The sequence below is a fragment of the Crotalus tigris genome, unplaced genomic scaffold (assembly GCF_016545835.1).
Source record: "Crotalus tigris isolate CLP2741 ecotype Arizona unplaced genomic scaffold, ASM1654583v1 scf7180000018525.42219311030:4301911, whole genome shotgun sequence".
Lineage (NCBI taxonomy): Eukaryota > Metazoa > Chordata > Lepidosauria > Squamata > Viperidae > Crotalus > Crotalus tigris.
In genome coordinates, this window is record NW_024097057.1 from 948,434 (window position 1) to 971,996 (window position 23,563).

Consider the following 23,563-nt stretch of genomic DNA (forward strand, 5'->3'; position numbering starts at 1 on the left):
AGGCAGCACACAAAACCACGCACCCTCTGGTCCGCGGAAAAACATCTCTCCATGGAACCGGTCCCTGGTGCCCAAAAGGTTGGGGACCTCTGCCATAGATGCATCAGTCCTCAAGATGCATCCTGGGTATGGCAGTGTTGGTTTAATGGTTCTTGTTTCCATAAACACTCCTGCTTAATTCCCTCTAGTCTTGACCATTTGATGGCTATCCAAGGAAAGCTTGGATTCTTGCTCAAAGAATCTTTCAATCTGCTACTAATAGTTGAGTAATATGTCTTGAATCTTTTTTCTGTGCTTTGAAGCTCCAATTGCTGCTCCATTCTTTCAGTGAGTTTCATTTCCTGCTGAGAATATTTTGAATTTGTCCAATTGGAAATGTCCCATTCCTGTTCATTTTAAATAAATTCTTATTCCTAGAATGTCTGCCCCCATCCATGACGTTGTGCAGAGATTCTTTGGGAAGGACCCAGTAAAGACTCAAAATGCCAAATCCTTCTAAACATCTGGCTGAATGTCCAACAAATCATACTAAGAATAATGTATTCAATTTATATGCCATCCAACTTCCAGCAACTTTTAAGAGATTGCTGCATGATTTGTGATAAAAACAACAAAATTTTCTTCCTATTCTGTTGCTTAATTGTGGTAACAAGATGAAATCTAACCATGATCTATGTACCAAGTAAACTATGTACTTAGGGTTCTTTTAAATTCTTCCCCCAGACCAATTTTCGTGATTTTAACTGTATCCACAATAGAAGATTATATTTGTATTTTGGGGAGAAATTTCTGTGAAGGGTTGGTAGGGGAGATCAAAGGATAAAATTACATTTGGACAATTTGGCTTAAACCAGAAGCACTTTTTGAGGCCATAGCATTGTTTTTTTGCATTCCTGGGATTGCAGAACTCAATGTTTGCTGTTAGTTTTTGAACAGAGTGTTTCAGAAAGATATCCCAATGCATAGAATTAGACAGCAGTGTAGCCTATCCTCATCTCCAAATATGTTCTTAAAAATCTTTTCTACATGTTTAGGAAGCATAGCTCCTTTGCTCCAATGATTTAAACCAATTCAGAAGCCTGGGAAAAGTTGCACATCTCCAAACTGTGGTTTCTGTTGCAAGAGCTGGAAGCTATTACAGATTCCAAATCTGTCTTAGTCAGATTTCTTAGCATTTCCCAGCATTCTGCAGACATTGCATTTAATTGGAGGTATGGCAGCTATCAACTTCCCCCCAAAACTTGGAGGTGTCTTTGAGACCCCCTCCCAATGATTTCTATTTTTTGACATCACAGAATGAGACAAAAGAATCAGTGAATTAAGAAATAACAACAGGAAGGATGGCTAATTTTAAATATAATTACATTCAGTGTGGTTTCACTGTCTGGGTTATTTTAGAGAAGTTCATCATGTCATTCAAACAAAGTACAAGCTTAGTCTCGAATAGAAGGTATGTGCCTGCTTTTAGGGGTGAATTCAGGGATCAGGTTAAACCATGATGTTGTGCAACTTTGTATACTCAGACTTAAGGTGTGCAATTCTCTAATTGAGGAAGGGATCCGTTCAGCTTGCAAACGTCTGTCCTTGCACATCTGAATGAATTATTCTGGCTTACTTTATACAGATAGTTCTGTATAAAGAGCCTGTCCGTTATGGCTGTATGTCATGATGGCTGGTCAAGTGACCAACATGATTTTATGATTATTTCTGTGGTGGTCATTAAGCAAACAGGGCAGTTGCTAGACAAAGACCATGATTGTTAAGCAAACCCATTATTTGTTAGGGTGCCGTTTTGCCAAAAACCAAAGTAAATTTCCGGTTTTCTGCACAACTGTTGTAAAACATAATTCTGTAATTGTGGGATGCTGCAAAAGGCCATAACTTCTTTGTTAGGTAGGTTGCTAAGCAACTGGTCATAAATGAGGACTGTCTGTAGATGGTTTTTTAATAATCACAGAAATAATGGTTGCATGAAAAGAAAGAATCTAAAGAGCCTTCAGTGAGGTTTTAGAATTCAGATTGTTGGTTTGGTGAGATATGTCTCCAGAAATTGATGAAAGGCATAATAACAGGCATGGGGCCAGGTTACCTCAGGAACCATCTTGTCCCAATTACATTGACCTGTCTCACCTGGTCAGGCGGGGAGGGTATGTTGCAGATTCCGTTGGTTAAAGAATTTCGACAAGCAGGATCCAGAAAGAGAGCCTGATGTAGGAGGCCAGGCAGAGCCTAGAGGGCAGAGTCAAGAGAGTAATCAGCCTAGAATCATTACATTCCCACAAGTGATACAACTTCAGGCCCTCTTGAATTCTGTTAACTCTCATTTAGCACGAAGCTAGTTGACTCGATTCCTATGTAAGGACACGGGCAATAAATCAGCTTAACTAGAACTTTAGTGTGTTGTCCTGATTCTTCATGCCTGATACCTTCTTTGCCATTGCCCCCACCCTTTGGAGGACCTTCCCCCACTTTTCTGAAGCAGACACCCCACTCTTCTGTCCTTCCAGGAGGGCATCAAGGCCCACCTCTGCCTATGGACACGGGGGTCTATGAGAGACATGCAACCCTGGGGGTGGTTACCTTCCACCCCCCTCTGCTCCTTTCACTTTTTAATAGCTCAGTTTTAACATTGTTCTTGATTCTGTTTTAACTCTCTTTTTATTTATGCTTTTTATCCTGTGGTGTGTTTTTTTTCTCTTCTTCTTCTAAGCGGTCACTTAGCAACTTAGGTGAGATGGGAGGTGTAGAAATGTGATCAGTAAAAAAACTAAGTAAACAAATAAATTCTGGGAAGGAAAGTAGAACCTTACACAGAAGACCTAAACGTGTACTTGTTCAATCTGGGGAGGAGGGAATTGCTATATCGAAAGTCAAACAAGCACCACTCTTTTTTGTAGCAAGGTTGTCCGTGGATTTGTGTGTCCTGGGGGCAGAGTTGTGAAGCCGGGCATAATTTTATCCCCGTAATTTATTTTTAAATTCTCTTTCAGGGAACAGTGTCCAATTATTTTCTGTTTTGGTGTAATGGAACAAAATGCTACTGTTTTGAATTTGCTTGAGGGAAACAGAATAGTGTCAGTTTGAGAGATAAGCCCATCAGATTTGGATGGGGGGGGGAGGGCAAGAGTGCAGGATTGGGTTTTTTTCTTCTTTTTTCTTTTAATATTGTATGACTTAAGAGATCTAGAAGGTAATGGTGATTGGTGTCTGTTGCTTACACATACAGACTTCAAGGAACTTTGAGGTAAAGTTAGACATTTGGGGGGGGGGGAGAAACAAGAGCAAGCAAGGGGAAATGTGAAGCCTCTGAGACCCACTTCTCAACAGTCTAAATTTGGCCTCCAGAAAAAGGAGGAGAGCAGTGACTATAAATCACAAACCATAGCCTGTCCAGGAAAGTGGATTAGCTCTGTCCAGCTTGGATTCCTTCCAGATGTGTCAACTTTCACTTCCAGCATTCTTGGCATTCTCTATGATGGTTGGGGACGTGCAGGTTGGTCAAGAGTAAGGTAGATTGCAGTGCTTTCATTGAATAGGAAGCATGTAGGGACAGAGTAAGGCGGGGGGTATATTTGTAAGTCCAGCCTGTGTCTTCCAAGTATGCCTACTCTACAGTACCCAGAACTCCCAACCAGCTGGTCAATCCTTGAGAATTCTGGACATTGGGGTTTTGATATCTCATGAAAGTCCCAGAATTAGAAATGTGCTTGAGTTTAGAAGAGATGATCATACTGAGGGGGAAAAAAAAGATTAACAATACCTGCTGAATGGAATTCATACTATTTTGGAAACATAGTCTATCTTTTCTCTGAGTTACTTTAGTTGTCCCCCTTCATTACTATTAATGTTTTATAGATTTATTGAATTTTATTATTATTATTGTAAGCCACTCGGAATCATTAAGAGTTGGATGGCATACGCATTTAATAAATTATATTATGATTGTCTCTCCTGCCTCATTCTATCTTCATAGTTACTTCATCAGCTGGGGCTGGTGGCTTCCCTCAAGTGCTAAGTCAAGATTTAGTTGTACCAGAATGTGAATCAGATAGTAGGCAGTGGATCGTGGCTTATAATTCTGTAACTCATTTGAAATCACGGCTTGTTGTAAGTTAACGAATTTTGACTTGCCTTAAGAATGGCTTCTCCTTGATATGGATTTATTGCTGGGGTAGCTTGACTTTACCTTCACAAAGGATTTTACTGTGTTTTTATACTATCTGAGGAAGATTCCCTTATTTCATACCTGATCCATTCTCATCAGCTGTCCTTTTTTTGTTGGGCAGCAAACATGTATGATGACTGGGATCAATAAAAGGCCACACTTTATTGCGAACCCCACGGACAGCCAAGAAACAAACAAATGGATCATAGAATAAATCATAGTTCCCATGTGAAGCACAAAGGACCAGGCTCAAATATATTATGTACAAACCTGGCTGCCTGGAGAAGACTTATCATGTTGCAAAGGCAGAAAAAAAAGAGAAGAGGACAACCGGCCACAGGACTCAGTTACAGAGATGAAGAGGATACCAATGAAAGACCAGGTTAGATTGTCATCCAGAAAATCTGTGTGGTTGCTAAGAGTCAAGAGTGACTCAGTGGCTCATCATCAGTTGAATCAATGGCAACGTGTTAGCAAAGTCGTGAGGTTCATCTCCTCTTCTGCTTTATGGAGAAATCTTGTCATTTTTCTAGCTGGTTGGACAAGCTGTTCCACTGAAAATGAGCATCATTTCTAGAACATGGCAATTGTTGCCCACAACACCGCTGTAATGGTATGTGGGAGTGAACCTGGGCCCAGGGAACAGTCAGATAAGAAGGAGAGGAGCCCATAGCTCCATAACAGGCAGAGAAAGAAACTCAGAAAGGATCCCCCCAAACTTATTAGGCTGTACAAAGCAAGGGCCGATGATTTGTACTTTCAGACTTACAAGATTCTGTTATTGTAGCTTTACAATATGTAGAATTAATTTATCTGGTCTATTTCTTGTCTGGTCTACCTGGGAAGACTGATAGTTATCCTCAGTTTCAGCTCATCTCTAGATCGATTTTGCAAGAATCGGTGCAAACAAAACCTGTGCCACATTTCACAAATGTTTTAAGCTTATGGCTGTCCAGCTAACCCGAAACCACCAAAGAAAAAATGATTATTGCTGTCTCTATGGGAATCCAGTCCATCTGTGTTTATTTTCGTACCTCTTGGTACTGTGTACAACACGAGTGAAAAATCTAAAAAACTCTTTCCCCCTGTGTCTTTTCTTTTTCTTTTTCTTTTCTTTTCTTTCTCTGAAAAGAAGAAGCAGTATGGGAGAACAGGACATCGGCCTCTAGCCGTACTTGAGTTCCAAGAATCTCTTTAAGTTCTTCTCGCCTTTCTTAGAAAATAAAATGCGCAACAATTGTCCACTGGTTTGTGAGGAATTCTGCTCATCTGTGCCCAGAAACACAAACATCTACACTGAGATGACCAATAGCATTTTGGAACTGGAGAGAATCTTTCTTAGTTTATTCTCTGTTCTATCCTACGAGGAAGCCACTGGTATTTGATTGTGCCAATAACAACATTTAAAAAAGAGCCACTGAGCCAAAGGTGCTGTTTTTATCCAATTGGGGGATTGTTTTAAGAAATAACTGGGATGCATATAATCACAGTGATATTTATGAAAATCAAGATTCTAATAGGCTTCATCAGCATATAATGGTAAGTCATAGAAAGTGATGTGTTGGAGAAGACTCTTCAGAGTCCCTTGGACTGTAAGGAGATCAAATCAATCAACTCTAAAGGAAATCAACCTCAGCTGTTCTTTGGAAGGACAGATCCCAAAGCTGAAGCTCAAATAACTTTGTCCACCAGAAGAGAGGACTTCTTGGAAAAGACTCTGATGTTGAGAAAGGTGGAAGGCACAAGGAGAAGAGGATGGCAGAGGATGAGATGGTTAGAGAGTGTCATTGATGCAGTGAGTATGAATTTGGGTAAACTCCAGGAGACAGGGGAGGACAGGGGAGACTGACATGCTATGGTCCAAAAGGTTGTGAAGATATGACTTACCAACTGAACACCAAGAATACCCCAAGAACAACATAGAAGATGATAGAGCTGAAGGTCTTCAGAAAGAAGCTAGAGTGTGCTCCTGCAGTGAGTTGGACTAAGTGGTCTCTGGTGTCCCTTCCCACCCTTTGGTAATTCTGTGAAATCATCGTGGCACATTGGGTTTGTAAGTCATCACTGATGCTACACAGAAATATCTGAAGAATTGAATCCTTTCACCCTTTCAGGAATTTGCATGCAGGACAACAACAGAAATCTCAGTAACATATGAACAGAGCACTAAGGTTTTTCCAACCCTTTTGAAGATCTCAAGTATGTGGCATCCATCCTCTGTCTCCTTCACTTCTGACCATATGTCTCTCCCAGGACTTTTCCTTCTTCTCCTTTGCTCAAGGCAATATATTTTAATGAAAAACATAGCTCGTCTTTTGGCGTACTATGGCTGAAATCCACTTCCTCGTCTGTCTTTCTGAAATGATCCTGCTTAGGAGCTTCACAACAATTTTCCTTGATCAAATTTAGTTTCTTCTGCCTCTTAGATTGGGTATATTTTGCAACACTCCTCCACATGGTTGAAGAAACAGCCCACGTTCATTAACATTCAAATAAGTGGTCATGAAACTATAAATAAATAAGATCAATGGGAAGACAGACTGGGGCAGAGGGAAGCTGCAGCTGAGATTACCTGAGATAACACAAATAACAGAATAACAGCTTGGCAGAGACCTTGTAGGTCTTTTAGCCCAACCCCCTACTCAAGCAGAAGACCCCATAGGTTCTGCAAATTGGATGATAGTAGAAGATGAACTTATTTTAGGCTTATGTGACAACCTTTGACTCTGTCTTGAATTGTATTACTTTTTTTTTTTCAACAGTCACAATCGGGAGCAGTTGTAAGAGAGACAGAAAACAGGTTTGGGGGCTGGGTGTCGTTCTAAATCCATGGATTAACAATTCAGGAATTGGGAATGATTCCTGAGAAATTTAAATGCAGGAATCCTATGGAGTTCAAGCTTCCAAAAAGGTCTTCCTTGGTGAAATTCAGCCCAAAATATGGCAGGATGGTAATTGAAGAGAGGAGTTATAGAATGAAACATTTTGATGGCCCCGGTTGGGAAACAGATCTGTGGCAAGTCCTTTGTTGTGATGTTGGACAACCTGTCCTTATTCCCAGCTGAAGATGCGAACAGGAGAACTGTCTGATTGGACAGTCACCTGGTTGCTTATCAGCTTCTCATCTTGAATTGATTCAGCTACCAGAAGGGAATTTGGCTGAAACCAGAAAGAAAGAAGTTACTTTGCAAAAAGAGGAGCTTAAAGGAGGTGTTATGGTAACACGTCTCCAAACATTACAGATGATCAAAATAAGTTAAAAACTTGGGTTATTGGCTAAGGTTGGAGATCACATGCTGATCCAGGTGTCTATGGAGATTCTCAGTCATCCAGGTCATAGTTGACCTTAAGGTGCTTTTCCAAAAGGCAACTGTACTTTCTTTTTTTGTGTGTGTGTGGGGGGTTTCCTGTATATTTCATTGTTGAGACTTCTGTCTTTCTTAATGTGTACTGCTCAGTCCAGGAAAGCCAGATGATTTTCTTAATATCTTCCTGTATAAACCTAAACTTAATGTGTATACAACACAGTGTTAATGTGTTTGGACAAGAAAGTTCAGTTGCCTCTTGGAAAAGCATCGTTGGGACACCGATCCAGATGAAGAAAGAAGAACCAGTCAAGTAGAAGTTCCTTCATCATAGACATCTAGATCAGTGTTTCTCAACCTTGACAATTTTAAGCAATGCTGGCTGTGGAATTCTGGGAGTTGAAGTCCACATGCCTTAAAATTGTCAAGGTTGAGAAACACTGATCTAGATGGTTTCTTTATCTTGAACCCAGAAAACTCAACTCATCTTAGATATTCCTAGGGAGTCGGTTGAATTCTGAGGTAGGATGAAACAACAGTTGCAGCTTCCCAAAAGGTTTTGAGAGAAACCATCTTTTTCCAGTTGGACCCTATTTTTCCCAGTCAATGATTATTAGCATTTTTGGCATTGTGATTGTCGTGGAGCCAGAGTCGGCCTACGACCTCCAAGCCGTGAAGATTTATATGTCAACAATTTATAACTCTCTCTGAAAATGAAAAAAAAAATAATTCTGGCTTTTCTTTAGAAAACACAAAACAATCTCTGGAAAACATTAAGTTTATTAACAGGAAGAACACCACAGCTCAGCTGTTTTGCGTAGAGAATGGGTTTGTTTTTAAGAATAAGCTAGCAGTCTCTCTCACGAGTCTAACAGGGCAACTGCAGGCTGGAACAGACCGTGTCTGTCTCAGCTTATAGTTTAACTAAACTGAGTTCAGCAGATAAAAAGGAATGCAAGTAGTCCTTGACTTACGACTGCCATCGAGCCCAACATTTCCTGGCATTGCGAACCAATTCCACACTTTTTAGCCAGGACTTGGGAATGCGAGAGCCGTGTGGCTAAGCTTGTCTGGAGGACAAAGAGCTCCAAGTATCGTCCTTAGCCTGAAGGAACTCTGGTTCATTCCTGTAGCAAGATGCGGGACAGTTGCTGCTACTGTCTTCTGTCTACGCTTGTCTTCCCTCCTGCAAAAGTCTTGTGAGGGCTTGCACAAAATGACTGCTTTTTAAGGCCTTGCTTATTCATAGAAGGACTGTCACAATGAGCTGTCCTGGTGAGCAACATATATTATTTTGCCCTAGTGACGAAGATCTGTAGCTCTGGTGTAGGATGACAACAACATGCGTTAGCTAAGAAACTGATGAGTTCCTTTTTCAGGTCCCTTTTTAGGCCCTGGGGATGCTCATTACCTACTTGTTGTTTCCTCCTCCTTCCCCTCCTATTTTTCTCCTCATTTTTGTTCTCCTTCTCCTCCTTCTCTTTCTTCCCATTCTCCTCCACCATCACCACCACCTCCCATTATTTCTCTTCTCTTTCTTCTCCTCCTTTGTCTCCTCCTCTTCCTCCTCCTCTTCCTCCTTCTCCTCCTCCTCCTCCTCCTCCTCCTCCTCCTCCTCCTCCTCCTCCTCCTCTTCTTCTTCTTCTTCTTCTTCTTCTTCTTCTTCTTCTTCTTCTTCTTCTTCTTCTTCTTCTTCTTCTTCTTCTTCTTCTTCTTCTTCCCCTCCTCCTCCTCCTCCTCATGGCTCTTAGCATTAGGACATGTTGCCTCCCCTTAAAGATGGCTGAATGGGAGCCCTTGTGCAGAGGTTCTTAATTTGCCTGAACCTTAAGAAAAATGGCAAACCATCGGATATTCCCAAAAAGGAAGGTGGGCTACTCACTCCTGGGATCACCTTGTTCCCAAGTCTGGGTCGTGGGTCATTCAGACCTCTTTATGTTTAATTTTAAAGAATAACAATTAGCACGGATGACAGGCATTACAGAATGGAAAATTTCCCCCTCTGTGGACCAAAACCCCCGCCCTCTTCCTCCACCCCTCCATTTCTTCCTGCGTTTTTATATTGCATCTCTGGAGCAGAGCAAGCATTGCCTTGCAGAACTTTTTAATATAACTCTCAGGTTTCGAATTTCCTGAGTGCAGAAGATAATTGCACTCCAGTAGAGACAGGATGACGTAGGAAGTCAGGAGGAACCCCCGGGACCTCTGTTTAGAAGGGTGAAATAATTGTCTGGGTAAATGGGTAAACAGAAGGTTAACAAGCTTTTTGCATAACTGGCTCTTTGTTTGAATGTCAAAGCATAGGCAGAGAGCACAAACAAACAAACACTTTTTTTAAAAACAGTTAACAGTGTAATATTGCACAAAGCTGTTTTAGACTCTGCTGTGGTTCTGTTGGAATGTTGATAACTTTCCAGTCACAGTTTGGGAATTGAGAGGTTACAGTGACATCTTTAATTGTTTGTTTCTTTGCTCATTATAAACTTTTAACAAGGCTGCCCAGTTCAAACAACGTGACACAATATAGACCAAGAGGAAAAGAATGAACATCCCAGAACAATAAACAGACAATGCATAAAGGCAACATGTAAAATGTGGATTTTACAGGCATCCACTCTAAAATACTGGAATGAAACTGTTCACAAAGGATTCATAGATTCCAGAATTGTCCTTTTGACTTCCGGGATATTCACAAAGTTTCTGTCTATAATGGACAGGAAAAAGAATTCACTATTAGATAGAGATGGCTTCCCACTCTAGTCGATTTCCCGAGCTGACTGGGTGGACTAAACTTTAGATAAATTTTAGATTATGCACATAATCCATTTCTTGTCTCTTTGCCCCGATTTTAAGTAACATTCTTTGAATGGTTAATAGAAACTAATATGAGTATCATTACTTTTAAGTTTGTTGTTTTTATGCTAATCTGTGGGAAGTGGATAATTTTGAAGCAAAGGTACCCACCTTTAGATTGTCTCTTATGAAATTTCTCTGGTTGGTTTAATCTGGCTCATCCTTAGTTCTCCCAGGAACAGACTGTCATATTTTGCATGCAAGAGATCACCTATCTAATAATTTTCTTTTCCTAAGATACTAGTTCTTATGAAGGACTGCAGGGATTGCATGCAGAAATTTTAGGTTTCAGAGGGGAGTCTGTATTAGAATTCCAATTATGTTGGTGACAATTTTGCCCCAACCTTTGTGTTTGTGTATATGGACTAGAGCAGAGTTCCCCAACTTTTTTGCCTTTGTGGAGGGGGGAGGAGAAGGGATTGTTCCCCTTGAACGGTGGGCATGCATGTGCGCAACTCCATTGCACAAACAGCGTGCATACGTGCTGGCTGCTCATTCAAATGGAGCGTGTACATGTGCTTGTTCACTGCTTGCACAAGAGGGGACACGCATGTGCGTGCACATGCTCACCCGCATGAGTGGCCCGGTTCCGATCCGTTCAGGGCTCTGTAGCGGCCTGGGGATTGGGAACCCCTGTGCTAAAGTACTTCTCTCTGACTGTGTGTCTCTCTTGCACACCCAGATGCACATCATGCGTCTGTTTATATTTTCATAACTGCTCCATTCTCATAGTATTTAAAACTGTGTAAATCTTGCCTTCCTAGAGCAAACTTTTTAGAGGCCTTGGTGCAAACGTTGGTATATTTATTGTGCATCACATACATTGTTGATATAAGAACCCGCTTTATACAAAGATGAACATATCACCCCACTCCACGTGTTCCTTTGTTATACAGTAAATATATTTTCAGTGCATTTTCAATTATAATTAGATTTTTTTGATATTGCTCAATAGTTAATCCTTGGCAACCGCCTGACTCTTAATTCTTGTTTACAGAAATATTACATTTCAGTTATCTCTTCCTACTAGTGATATGATTGCTATCTTGTTTTAGATTATACATTTTTACTGTATAAATTCTAATCGTTTAGATTTAGAATGTGCACAGTTTAGAACGTGCACAGTTTATTAGCATACCATCATATTAGCGTACGTTGCAGCATGTTATTATGGAAACTCCTTGTTATCTTAGTATTTTATCTTAGCGCTTTGATTTTACCTTTGGGTTGTATCCCAAAGGTGTTTTTTTCAAGAGGCAACTGGACTTTTTTGTGTTTCTTTGAAGACTTTTGCTTCTCATCCAAGAATCTTCTTCAGCTCTTCCATTCCCCACCATCCACTCAGAGCTGAAGAAGCTTCTTGGATAAGAAGTGAAATGTCTTCTAAAAAAAAAACCCACCAAGAAAGTCCTGTTGCCCTGTGAAAATGCACCTTTGGGATAACTATGATGTGGATGACTGAGAATCTCCATGTATATTTTTAATTTTTGACTCAATAAACATTATTACAAATTCTTGTTAGGTTCATTAAAAAAGCATGAAGTTGAATCACATTTTTTCTCCTTTTTTTTTTCTTGCAGCCAACTGGGTACATGGAAAACTCCATTTCCTACAGTTCAATTGAAGATATTCAATTGCTCTCTTGGGAAAACGCCCCAAAGTATTGTTTACAACTCACAATCCCTGGAGGGACCGTCTTGTTGCAGGTATGGTAAACACAACTGAAAATTTTCTTACTGTTGAATCTTTCCCATTTGTCTCTTCGCTCAGGTCCTTTTAATTAGTTCATCAACATACGAAATACAGAAATACAATAAAAATGAAAATAAGGGGGAAATAAGGGAGGGAAAGGGGGAGAGAAAAAAAGTGTAGGGGAAGAGAAAAAAAAAAAGAAAAGGCATTGACTTCTGACTCCTTTTGGTGCAGTAGAATAAGGTAGCAACATAAAACCTCAACTTTTTACTTTGATATAATAATATGTACCAGCCATTTCTATAACAACAAACCTATCTAATCAGCAAAACTCCAAATCAAGGTTTAATTATTGATGGAGTTAGCCGAGATGGATAAATTGACTGCTTTGATTAAAGTGAAAAAAGAACATAATTAATTTTGCTTCTATCTCAAAACAGCTTTTGGACTTTGTGCTCTTTGCTCAAGTCCAATTATAATGGATAATGGGGAGAATTATTTGATAATAAATTTCAGCATCAAGCCAACACAGGTTGCATCAACGGACAGATAGTATCACAATCACTTGAAGTGTTAGTACCACTTTACACTGCACCAGTGAGGCCACACTTGGAATAATGCATCCAGTTTTGGTCTCCAGGATAGAAAAATTGTTGTAGAAAGAGTGCAAAAGAAAGGAAGGAAGATGATAAAGGGTCTGGAGGCTTAAGCATATGTTGAACAATTGAGAGAACTGGGTGTTTTTAGCCTAACAAAGAGTAGGGATGATATGATAGCAATCTTCCAGTACTTGAAGAGCTGTCAAAGAGAAGAGAGGGTTGACTTATTCTCCAAAGCACCGGAGGGCAGGAGAAGGAGCAACAGATGGAAACTAATCAAGAACCAACCTAGAATTAAGGAGAAATTTCCTGACAATGAGAACAATTAACTAGTGGAGCAACTTGCCTTCAGAAGTTGTGGGTGCTCCAACACTAGAAGTTTTTAAGAAGAGATTGGACAGCCATTTGTCTGAAATGGTATAGGGTCTCCTAATTGAGCAGAGGATTGGATTAGATGACCTCCAAGGTCCCTTCCAACTCTGTTATTCTATTAATCTGTTATTTGCCAGATTCTTACCTCATCTTGCCTTCCCGGGCTCACATCTGTTTTCTTTAATGCGGAAGGGTTTTCAGAATACTAGCATTGTCTCCTGAGGTTTATATTGATGGGGAAGGTTAATCATAGGGCAGTGGTGGTGAACCTATGGCACGCATGCCAGAGGTGGCACTCAGAGCCCTCTCTGTGGGCACGCGCACCATGCCCCGGAGATGGCAACTGTCCCTCTCCAACCAGCCACCCACTAACTCGCCGACGTACAACATGACCGGATGCATCCCAGCATCCATGCGCTCACTGGTCTCTGTGTGCAGGGGCCGATGGTGTCAGGCAGCAGCCACCCCAGCCCTGACTCACCTTGCCCTGTGACAATGGCACCCCCGCCCTGACTCACCTTGCCTCGTGAGCCTCCTGCCCACCGCCCCACCTGCAAGAGACCCCCCTGGATCTCCCCCAACCCTGCCCAGCCCCACAGGCATCCCTCCCCATGAATAACATCGAGCTGGCCATGCCCACCCTGGCCACGCCCACTCAATCTGCCATGACCACCACAGCCACGCCTACCCAGTGGGCCACGCCCACCCGGCACCCAGCGATAAATAAGTGGGTTTTGGGTTGCAGTTTGGGCACTCGGTCTCTAAAAAGTTCACCATCACTGTCATAGGGACCGGTACGTAGCTTTGTGAAACTGGTCCCTTGATTTGAAGAAGCTGGCTTCTGCAACAACCAGAGATCTTTCCATATTAAAGCCCAAGCTGCGTTTTTATGCATGGTTACTTTTCAGCATGCTTCAAGGAGAGCACCGTAATCATTTCCTTCTTCCTAAGCAAACACAGGTTGAACTGAATGGCAAAACACACACAAATCAGCAGTACTGAAGGCTTCTGTCGTTCCTATCATTCATCTGCCTAGCGATCAAGGAAGTTGGTTTCCAGTGTTGTTATTGATTAATTAGATGTTTTTCTCAATTTTTCCTAAGGGATCAAGGCCATCAGCAGCAACCATCCCCATAAAATAAACAGAAACATGGTTAAGTTATGCATATCAGTGTTCAGTTCATGGCAGAAAATGTTTTAAAATCTCTTAATTTTCTTAACAGGGGTGTAATACAGGGAGAGAGGGAGGGGGGGGAGAGGGAGAGAAAGGGGAGAGAGTGAGAGAGGAGAGAGAGGAGGGAGGGAGGGGGAGAGAGATGGAGGGAGGGAGAGAGAGAGGGGGGGTCCCCAACCTTTTGGACACCAGGGATCGATTCCGTGGAGAGGTTTTTCCGTGGACCGGAGGGTGCATAGTTTTGTGTGCATCTTGTGGGTGGGGCTTTGCTTGTTTGTGCGGCCTGGTTGCTGGCATACCGCGGCCCAGTACCAGTCCATGGACCAGGGGTTGGGGACTCTTGCTCTAAGTGATCCAGGAGATCCATGATAAGTGGCATCAGAAGTCACAGAGAGATTCAAAAGAACAAACTGCATTCACCCCATCTGCTTCCTGGCATATGTCACACACCAAGGCAACCAAAACAATTTTAATCCTGTTTCCCGCCCCAAATCCTGCAACTGGCACTTTCCCAGATGTATCGGCATCACACTAATATCACAGTGGGGGGGGGGAGTGTTATTTTTAGATACGTTTTCTGGAAAAAAAATTCTAAGCTATAAAACATTGGGACTGCCCATAACGATCCATGTTTTTGAAATCCTTATTTCTTTGCATTCTTGCTTTTACTTCCAGCGTGATTAAGGAAAAAAAAAAACACCCCAAAATATGGATGGGGATTGTGTGTGCTGGAAAAAATTAGTGAAACAAGTCTGAGTGCCTGGCTACGTTTCAAAGAACTTTGGCAGGCCTAGTAGATGTTTATCTGCAGCAGAGGGCCCTAATATATATATTTGCTGTTATTCCGAGAGCAAATTAAGAGCATTTGTGAGAAATGGGCACTTGACGAGGGCAGCTTTGCGTGAATGTTTTCCCACTTGAAGAACTGAGGTCATAATATTGTTTCATCAGCCCCGATAGCAGAATCTGAATGGATTCCAGGTTTCCCTGATTATTTATCTTGGACCTTCCTTGCAGTTATAGAGCAAGGCTCCCTTGCAGGCAGACACCAGACGTTGCTCCCATGCACTTTTAGCTGGAGCTGTTGCGTTGGGACTCCTGACATGTGATGGACTGGAGAGATGCTCTTAGAAAGCAGATGCGGTTGGATGCAATTCCAGTGCTTGACGAGCACTGAAATAGAAGCCAACCACCAGGGGAATCCAGATGGAAAAACTGTATTTAAAGTCGTGACACAATAAAGAATGTAATTGCACAAGGTGTGCTACACAGTGAGTGCAGCTCTTTGCTTCTCTCTCTGCAGTAAAATAAAAGTGATAATCTGAAAATCTTAGTTTTCAGTAGCATATCACTTTTTTCCTCCTGTGTATAGATTTGACAGAAAGCTGAGATTTCTTTGACTTAAAATAAAAACACCCAGCAATTCTAGTTTTGTCTTTGGGAAGAAAAAATGAATTGGAAACAGAGGAATTAAAACCAGGTTTTTATTTGCAAGATTATGAGGACTGAGGGCAGAGGTCCCTTAATTTTCTGGGGAGATTTAGAATACATTTTGCAGCAGTGCCAACGCGATGTGGAGTTGGGGATCTTACCCTAATCTTGTCAGCGACTTGTCCATGTTGGCTTTGACATTCTCTGATAATTGTGCTCCACTATGGGGAAGAAAGTCAGGCGCATAGAATCAGGATCATACATTAAGCTCCAGTTAAGGACATTTATTGCTAAAACCTATACACAAGAATCTAATCAACTAATGGTCAGCAGTAAATTGGTGCTAGGTAAGAGTCCACGGAATGTTTGTGGGCATGTAAGGATTCTAGGCTGACTCCTCTCTTGACTCTGCCCCCAGCTCTGCCTCTTCTTCTACAAAGTATGACTTACGATTGGTTCACCCCAGGCACCAGGATGATGGATTTCAGAGGGGGTTTAGGGCTACCTGGCACCTGGATGACTCAGGTATTCACTGGAGCTTGGAATGAGAGGGCAACGGCATCCTTGAATCAGATTGCACCTATGCAGACTATTATGTATATGTAACCCAGAGGGCCCCTTGGTTATCAAAAGGATTTCTGGGTGATGGAGCATCATAAGAAATGTGTTGTGATAGAAAATAAGGGAAGAGATGCTCCCTAGGAAACTTGAAGAGAAGAGAAGCAGGAGCCCGTGTGTCCCCCCTTGTCCGAGGAAGAAACTTAGGAAGGACCCTCCCTAATTGGGTGGTTAAAAGTTTGTACCTTCCAATTTACAAGATTCTGTTAAAGTAGAACTAGTTCATCTAGTCACGTTTTGTCTGGCTTGTCTAGAAGAGCACTGCTGGAGGAAGATAAAAAATGGACTTATCTAGACATGGTCAAGAGCCTTCCTCAGGGCAACAGATGAGCCGAGGTGGCGCAGCAGTTAGAGTGCAGTACTGCAGGCCACTTTAGCTGACTGTGTTCAGCAGGTCAGCGGTTCAAATCTCACCGGCTCAAGGTTGACTCAGCCTTCCATCCTTCTGGGGTAGGTAAAATGAGGACCCAGATTGTTGGGGATATATAATATATATATATATATATATATATATATATATATATATATATATATATACACACACACACACACACATACATACATTGCTTACTGGTGTACACCGCTTAGAGAGTGCTTGCACTTAAAGCGGTATATAAGTCTCATAAATAAATAAATAAATAAATAAATAAACAAAGTTGATGTTTCCATCCTTACTGCATCTTCAGAGAGCCAGTTGGAGGTCCTGCTGTGAGGACTCTTCTGGGCACCTATTATGGATTCTATACTGCATGGCTCTTGTGGGGTTACCTGAGGCCCAATTGCTTCAGAAGACTCTGAACTTGTTTTGGCCCTGATGGAGCAGGCAAAACCCTTGGAGTTATGAGATCAGCCTTTTGTGTTTTAGATCCGTGTCTTTTGTTGATTATGTCCCCCTGGGAGGGGGCACGTGGTTAAGTCAGAGTCATCTTGTTGGACCCAGATGAAGCCTCTTCTGCCACAGCTCCTTCCTTACGGAACAGCATCTTTCCAGAGACCCAGATGACCCCCAACTCTTTTAGCCGTTCACAAAATGCTAAAAGTGTTTCTCCAGACATTTGGGCCAGGACGTTGAGCAAGCTGTGCTAGTTGATTGGTTTTTATTGCTGTTTTCCTTTGGTATGATTCTTTTTGACCCTGGGCATTGGCTATGAGGATTGCCAGTTTATTTTATTTTATTTTTTTTGGTTGTTTTTTGCCTTTACTCTTGAATGCCCACCTAGCTTAATGTACTATGTCTGAGATAGTGAGAACATCAGATATATAAATGGGAGTGTACATTTTTCCTATGCACAACAGAGTAGCACAATCAGGATATGTTCTAGATACGAGAACTTGCTCCCAGAAATTGGACAAGTCTGGTAATGAATAACACATTAGAGGCATCGAGCTTAGGAGAGACAATATGAGGCTAACGAAGCATTGAGAGAACTGCAAAATGAAATAACAAAGCATTTTAGACACCTGAAAAACAAAGTGAATGATCGTGATGATAATTGAGGCAAGAGAAAATTAAATTATTGTATTCCACTTACATCTTGCTTAAGGGGTGTTCAGAAGAGAGAAAAAAAAAAAGAGCATTCAGAGCAAGTTAGTTTTTATCTCTGGAAAATTGCAAAAGTTGGCCAAATTCTAATTTTGATCATGGTCTAAATTTGGCCCTGTAGTGTTGTGTTCCCTGCATTTTGAAGGCTATTCCTGGCAATTAGGTGTACTTGAAAGGAAAAAACAAACTTGATAACTATAACAATGGCATGTGATAAAATGTGATTCATCCTATTTTGGTGTGTAAGCATAGCCATTTACTTTTATTCTTATTCTAACAAAAGCATTTCAAGGAAAATCCAGGGTAAAGTTTACTGAGAATAATAGGCTGAAGTTACGAGAAGGCAGAATTCAAATGAATACAGAGAAAAAAATTCCAACTGTAAAAACAGTTTTTGCAGTACAATGAATGATATAATGATATTTTCTCCCCTCTGGATAAGCTCAAACAGAAGCTGCCTTTGACTGAGATTCATTGCACCGAGCAAAGATTGAAAGGGCCTAAATAAGCCATTCTGACTCTGTGAACTTATATTGTACAATTGCACATGGATTTTCAAAAGTTTCGTAAATGCAAACACAGCTTTCTTTTTTATCTACTGTATATACTCACGGAGAAGCCCATTTGCAGATAAGCCAACCCTTGAATTTTTAATCAAAGTGACAGGAAAGATATGTCACACCTGGATAAGCCATTTGTGAAAATCAAAATTGAAAAATTTCAAGGGTTGGCTTATTACATTTTTCAGGATACTTGGTTAATAAAAGGGTCTACGTATCCCCAGACGGGTTTAATCTATGATTATGCACGGTACTTCCAAAAAAGTATTATGGTATATACTTGTGGGTAAGCACTTTCACAAATAAACAAACCCTATTTTTTGGAGTATCCTGCTATCCAAGATTCTAGTTTTATCCCCATGAACATATACAGGTAGTCCTCAACGTACAACAGTTCATTCCCTGACTGTTCAAAGTCACAACGGCACTGAAAAAAGTGACTTGTGAACATTTTTCTCACTTACAAATGTTGCAATATCCCCACGGTCACGTGATCAAAATTCGGACACTTGGCAAATGACGCACATTTATGATGGTCACGTAATTTCCTTTTGTGACCTCTGGGAAGCAAAGTCAGTGGGGAACCAGATTCACCTATCTGTCAGTGTTCTCTTTCTTTCAAATCAAGCTGCCATTTCTGGACTAAATTACAAATCTATGCAAAGGATGCGTGTTTTTTTTTTTTTTTTTCAAATTTCCTGTCCATGGTATCTCCAGATTTTATAAAACAATTGCTTTGGGCACTTTAATTCTTTCCTCTCTTTTCGCAAATGGTTGCTTCATGTGTACGCAAGGAAAAGACCGTCATAAAATTTGCGCACAAAATTCTAGATAGAACAGATCTATCTGTTTTCAAAAATTTTAAACGCTGGAAATATAAGATGACAAAGAAAGGCTCATCCCCCCCAAAAAGAATGTCTGTGCATCATGGTCACCGCAGAGCTCATTAAACAAACATCCATTCCGTTCTCACCAAAGCAAAACAATCTTTTTTTTTTTTTTATGAATGTTGAATCTGAGATTGTTTAAACGGGTTCTGGAAAAGGCATTTTAGCACAGAAGACTGTGAGGCTCTTTGTTGTAATTTATTTTCTGTCTAAATCGTTCTTCGTGGTTCTCTAAACTAGTATTTTTCAACCTTGGCAACTTTAAGATGGGTGGACTTCAGTTCCCAAAATTTCCCACCCAGCCTGCTGCAGTTGAAATACAGCTCCAAATACAGAGTAGAGTAGAGTAGAATAGAATAGAATAGAATAGAATAGAATAGAATAGAATAGAATAGAATCAGAGTTGGAAGGGACCTTGGAGATCTTCTAGTCCAACCCCCTGCTTAGGCAGGAAACCCTATACCATTTCAGACAAATGGCTGTTCAATCTCTTCCTAAAGACTTCCAGTGTTGGAGCATCCACAACTTCTGGAGGCAGGTTGTTCTACTGATTAATTGTTCTAACTGTCAAGAAATTTCTCCTTAATTCCTGGCTGCTTCTTTTCCTTGATTAGTTTCCATCCGTTGCTTCTTGTCCTGCCCTCAGGCGCTTTGGAGAATCGCTTGACTCCCTCTTCTTTGTGGCAGCCCCTGAGATACTGGAACACTGCTATCATGTCACCCCTCGTCCTTCTCGTCATTAAACTGGACATACCCAATTCCAGCAACCACTCTTTATATAATGTCAGCAAAAGCTGGTGAGATGTAGTAAGAAGGGGCCACAATCAACAATATAGGAGCCAGCTGGTATAATGGTTAAGAAATGAGAGATGAGTTCTAGCACCACCTTAGCCATGAAAGCTGGCTGGGTGACTTTGGGCCAGGAGACAATGAGTTCTAGTCCCGCCTTAGCCAGGAAAGCCAGATAGATGACTTTGGACCAATCACCAGGAGATTGTGAGTTCTAGTTCTGCCTTAGCCATGAAAGTCAGCCGAGTGACCTTGGGTCAGTAATTTTCTCTCAGCCCAATCCAGCTCACATGGTTGTTATTGTGGGGGAAATAGGAGGAACATGTCCGCCCACTTAAGTTATTTGTAAAAATAATAAAGGCGGGATACAAATCAATACAAAATAAAATGTTTATACCCCTATTAGAAGCCCGTTCTTTATTGGGGAGAAGAACAGGGGGGTCTGTGGAAGCTTATGGAGTGCGGCCTGGAAATCACCATGCTAAGTTAAATGGCATCCAATGACATGACAGGGACCTTTCAAAGCTGCAAAGTCCTGCAAGTTATTGATTGGCATTTTGCTTTAATGGTGGGTTAGCAAAATCGAACCCTCGTGTTTATTTTTTCCTCTCTCATTAAAATTGCAGGCTGCGAACAGCTATCTGAGAGACCAGTGGTTTCATTCCTTGCAGTGGAAGGTAAGTTTGTTTATCTGTGTTTTTGATACAATCATTGGAAGAAGAAAACAATCTGTGCACTTAGTGTAGTGGTTACCCCGTGTAAATCAATATATTGCTCTTCCGTTTCACTCAGAGAAACGTACTGCCAAGGCTGACATGCTGGGTAGGAGATGGTCAAAGCTTAGGAAAACTTAAAATGTGCTGCCACGTTGGGAAGCCTTCAATATGTGGGAAGCAACCCCATTAACTACTATATCCCTTTGATTTCTTTTCGATTCAATTTTAAAGGGAGCGGAATAAAATCTGGTTTCCACCCTTCAATGTAAATGGACTTCAGCAAGATTGAATTAAGTTCCTTCTGACTCCTTTTTTTTGGGGGGGGGGGGCTGGCACTTGGCACAAAAACTCAAGTCTGAACTTCAGCCTGAGAAAAACGATGTGTTTCCTGCAAAAATAAATAAATAATAATAACAACAACAACAATAAATGACTCTCAAGATAGAGACTCTTTCCATTATGACTAACTGTGAGTCTAAATAAAGGCCAGAATTCTTGGGAGAAGAACTATATTTTGCTGATTGTAATATTTTGCTGATTGTAATAACTATATTTTGCTGATTGTAATAATAGCCAGGACGGACTGATTCAGATCTTGTTTAATGTGGAATTTCAAAATGATGTTTTTGCATTGCTCATAGAAATGAAAAAAATTGGATAGGCATTCCTGAGCATGAGTCTTCTACCCTTTTGTGGAAGGAGGGATCTTCCAAAAAGAATTACATGTGGTCCTCATTTTATGACCACAATCGAGACCGGAATTTCCATTGCTAAGCAATGCGGTTGTTAACCGAATCACCTCCACCTTTATGACCTTTATTGCTTGATTGTGAGGAGAATGATCCCTGCAGTTGTTCATGGAATCACATAGTCATTCAGCGATTCTGGCTTCCCCCATTTGTTGGAAATCAGCTGGGCAAGTTGCAGATAGTGATCACTTGATCCCAGGACACAGAAGTTGTCTGAAGTACATGCTGGTTGCTAATTTTGAACAGGTGGCTGTGGGGATGTGGGATTCCTTCCTTCCTTCCTTCCTTCCTTCCTTCCTTCCTTCCTTCCTTCCTTCCTTCCTTCCATCCATCCATCCATCCATCCATCCATAATATGCAGTGGTTAGAATGCAGGGTAATTCACTGCTCACTGCCAGCAGTTTGATACTGACTGGCTCAAGGTCGGCTCAGCCTTGCATTCTTCTGAGGTCGGTAAAATGAGGACCCAAATTGTTGGGGGCAACAGGCTGACTCTGTAAACCCTTCAAGAGTTTCCCGTAAAACACTAGGGGGAGGTGTATAAGTCTAAGTGCTATTGCTATTGTTATCATAGCCATTTCATGTGCTCTGAAAGTGTATATGTGTGCGCACTCCTGTTTTGCTTTTATCTAGTATGGTCCATAGGTTGCTGTTGCCTTGCTTTCAAGGATTTGTTCTTGTTCATTTTCTCTCTCCTCCCATCTGAGTGTCTGCTTAATGTTTAAACTGTTTACCTGGGAGGGAATCTGGCAGGATTTTGGAGGTGGAGTTTTATAACAGCATCATAAATCCTTATTTAGGACAGTAGTTGAGCGTTTCCAGAGAGGGGGGCTTAAGCAGCTCTTGGACCAGTTATGTAGAAATGACAGAAGTTCTGTCCGTGCTCTTTAATTCTTCTGAACAGCCTCGTTCCTGCCTTTAAAAACTGAGTTACTTTGAGAGAAAATGGTGGAGAGCTGGAAATATCTCGTGAACATTGAGAAGAGAATTATGCCTTGTAAAATTGGTCCATGGATACAGTTGCAATTAAGGGAGGCAACTCCGTCTCTTTGGATTTACCCACCACAAGGATACCTGCTCTGTTTTGTCCCATTTCTGTCACTTTCTACATGCAGAAGTCATATATTGCTAGCAATCTCTTTCTTTGGATGTGATCCTTTGGGTAGATCCAAAATGCCGTCATCCCTGCAAGAAAGAATTGTTTGTAAACTGGGGGAAGATAGAATATTGCCTTCAGTTCTGGTCACCACGATACAAAAAGGATGCTGAGATCCTAGAACAGTGGTTCTCAACCTTTCTAATGCCGCAACCCCATAATACAGTTCCCCATGTTGTGGTGACCCCCAACCACTTATACATCACCGGGTGCCAGGGGCGTGGCCAAAGAAAAGGGGAAAAAAATGGCAGACAGCCTTGTTTGGCGACCCCCATGAAATGGTTGTTCGACCCCAAATGGGGTCCTGACCCACAGGTTGAGAACCACTGTCCTAGAAAGTGTGCGAAGAAGAGCAGCAAAAATGATGAATGGTTTGGAAGCTAAATTTATGATGAACAGTTGAGGGATCTAAGTGTGTCTAGCCTATGGTAGAGAAAGATTAGGGGGTGACATGATAGCCATCTTCCAATACTTGGTGGGCTGTCATGGAGAAGAGGGGAACCAACTTACTCATTAGGGCACCAGAGGGCAGGACATGAAGTAATGGATGGAAACTCATCCAAACTAGAATTAAGGAGAAATTTTCGGACAGTGAGGATAATTAATCAGCAGAATAGCTTATCTCTCAAGAGTTGTGGATGCTCCATCACTAGAGGTTTTTCGAAATTGACTGGGATGGTATAAGGTCTCCTGCCTCGAACAGAAGGTTAGACTAGAAGACCTCCAAGGTCCCTTCCATCGCTATGATTCTATATTCTGTGATCTTCCCAGTGATGGCCCCCAGCCATAGATGTTCTGTTGTTGAGTAATTTTCTTATCCGTCCAACGTGCCAAGCCTTTAATGTTATGTGAATGTCTTAATGTTTTGTTTTAAAACTAGCGACTTGATTATATTTCGGTTATTTTTAATTGTAATTTTATGAGCTTCACATGTATTGTGTGGTTCCAAGAAAA

General features: G+C 41.3%; 1 protein-coding gene across 2 annotated transcripts in view; it reads left to right on the forward strand.

Annotated features, from left to right (window-relative positions):
* The window catches only part of LOC120312590 (c-Maf inducing protein), a 118,226-nt gene that overhangs the window by 58,716 nt on the left and 35,947 nt on the right, over window positions 1-23,563 (forward strand). For both annotated transcript variants that reach the window (XM_039353479.1, XM_039353480.1), the window contains exons 2-3: window positions 11,904-12,029; window positions 20,615-20,665. In XM_039353479.1, the coding sequence (XP_039209413.1) occupies window positions 11,904-12,029; window positions 20,615-20,665 (177 nt within the window). The remainder of the gene's footprint in view (window positions 1-11,903; window positions 12,030-20,614; window positions 20,666-23,563) is intronic.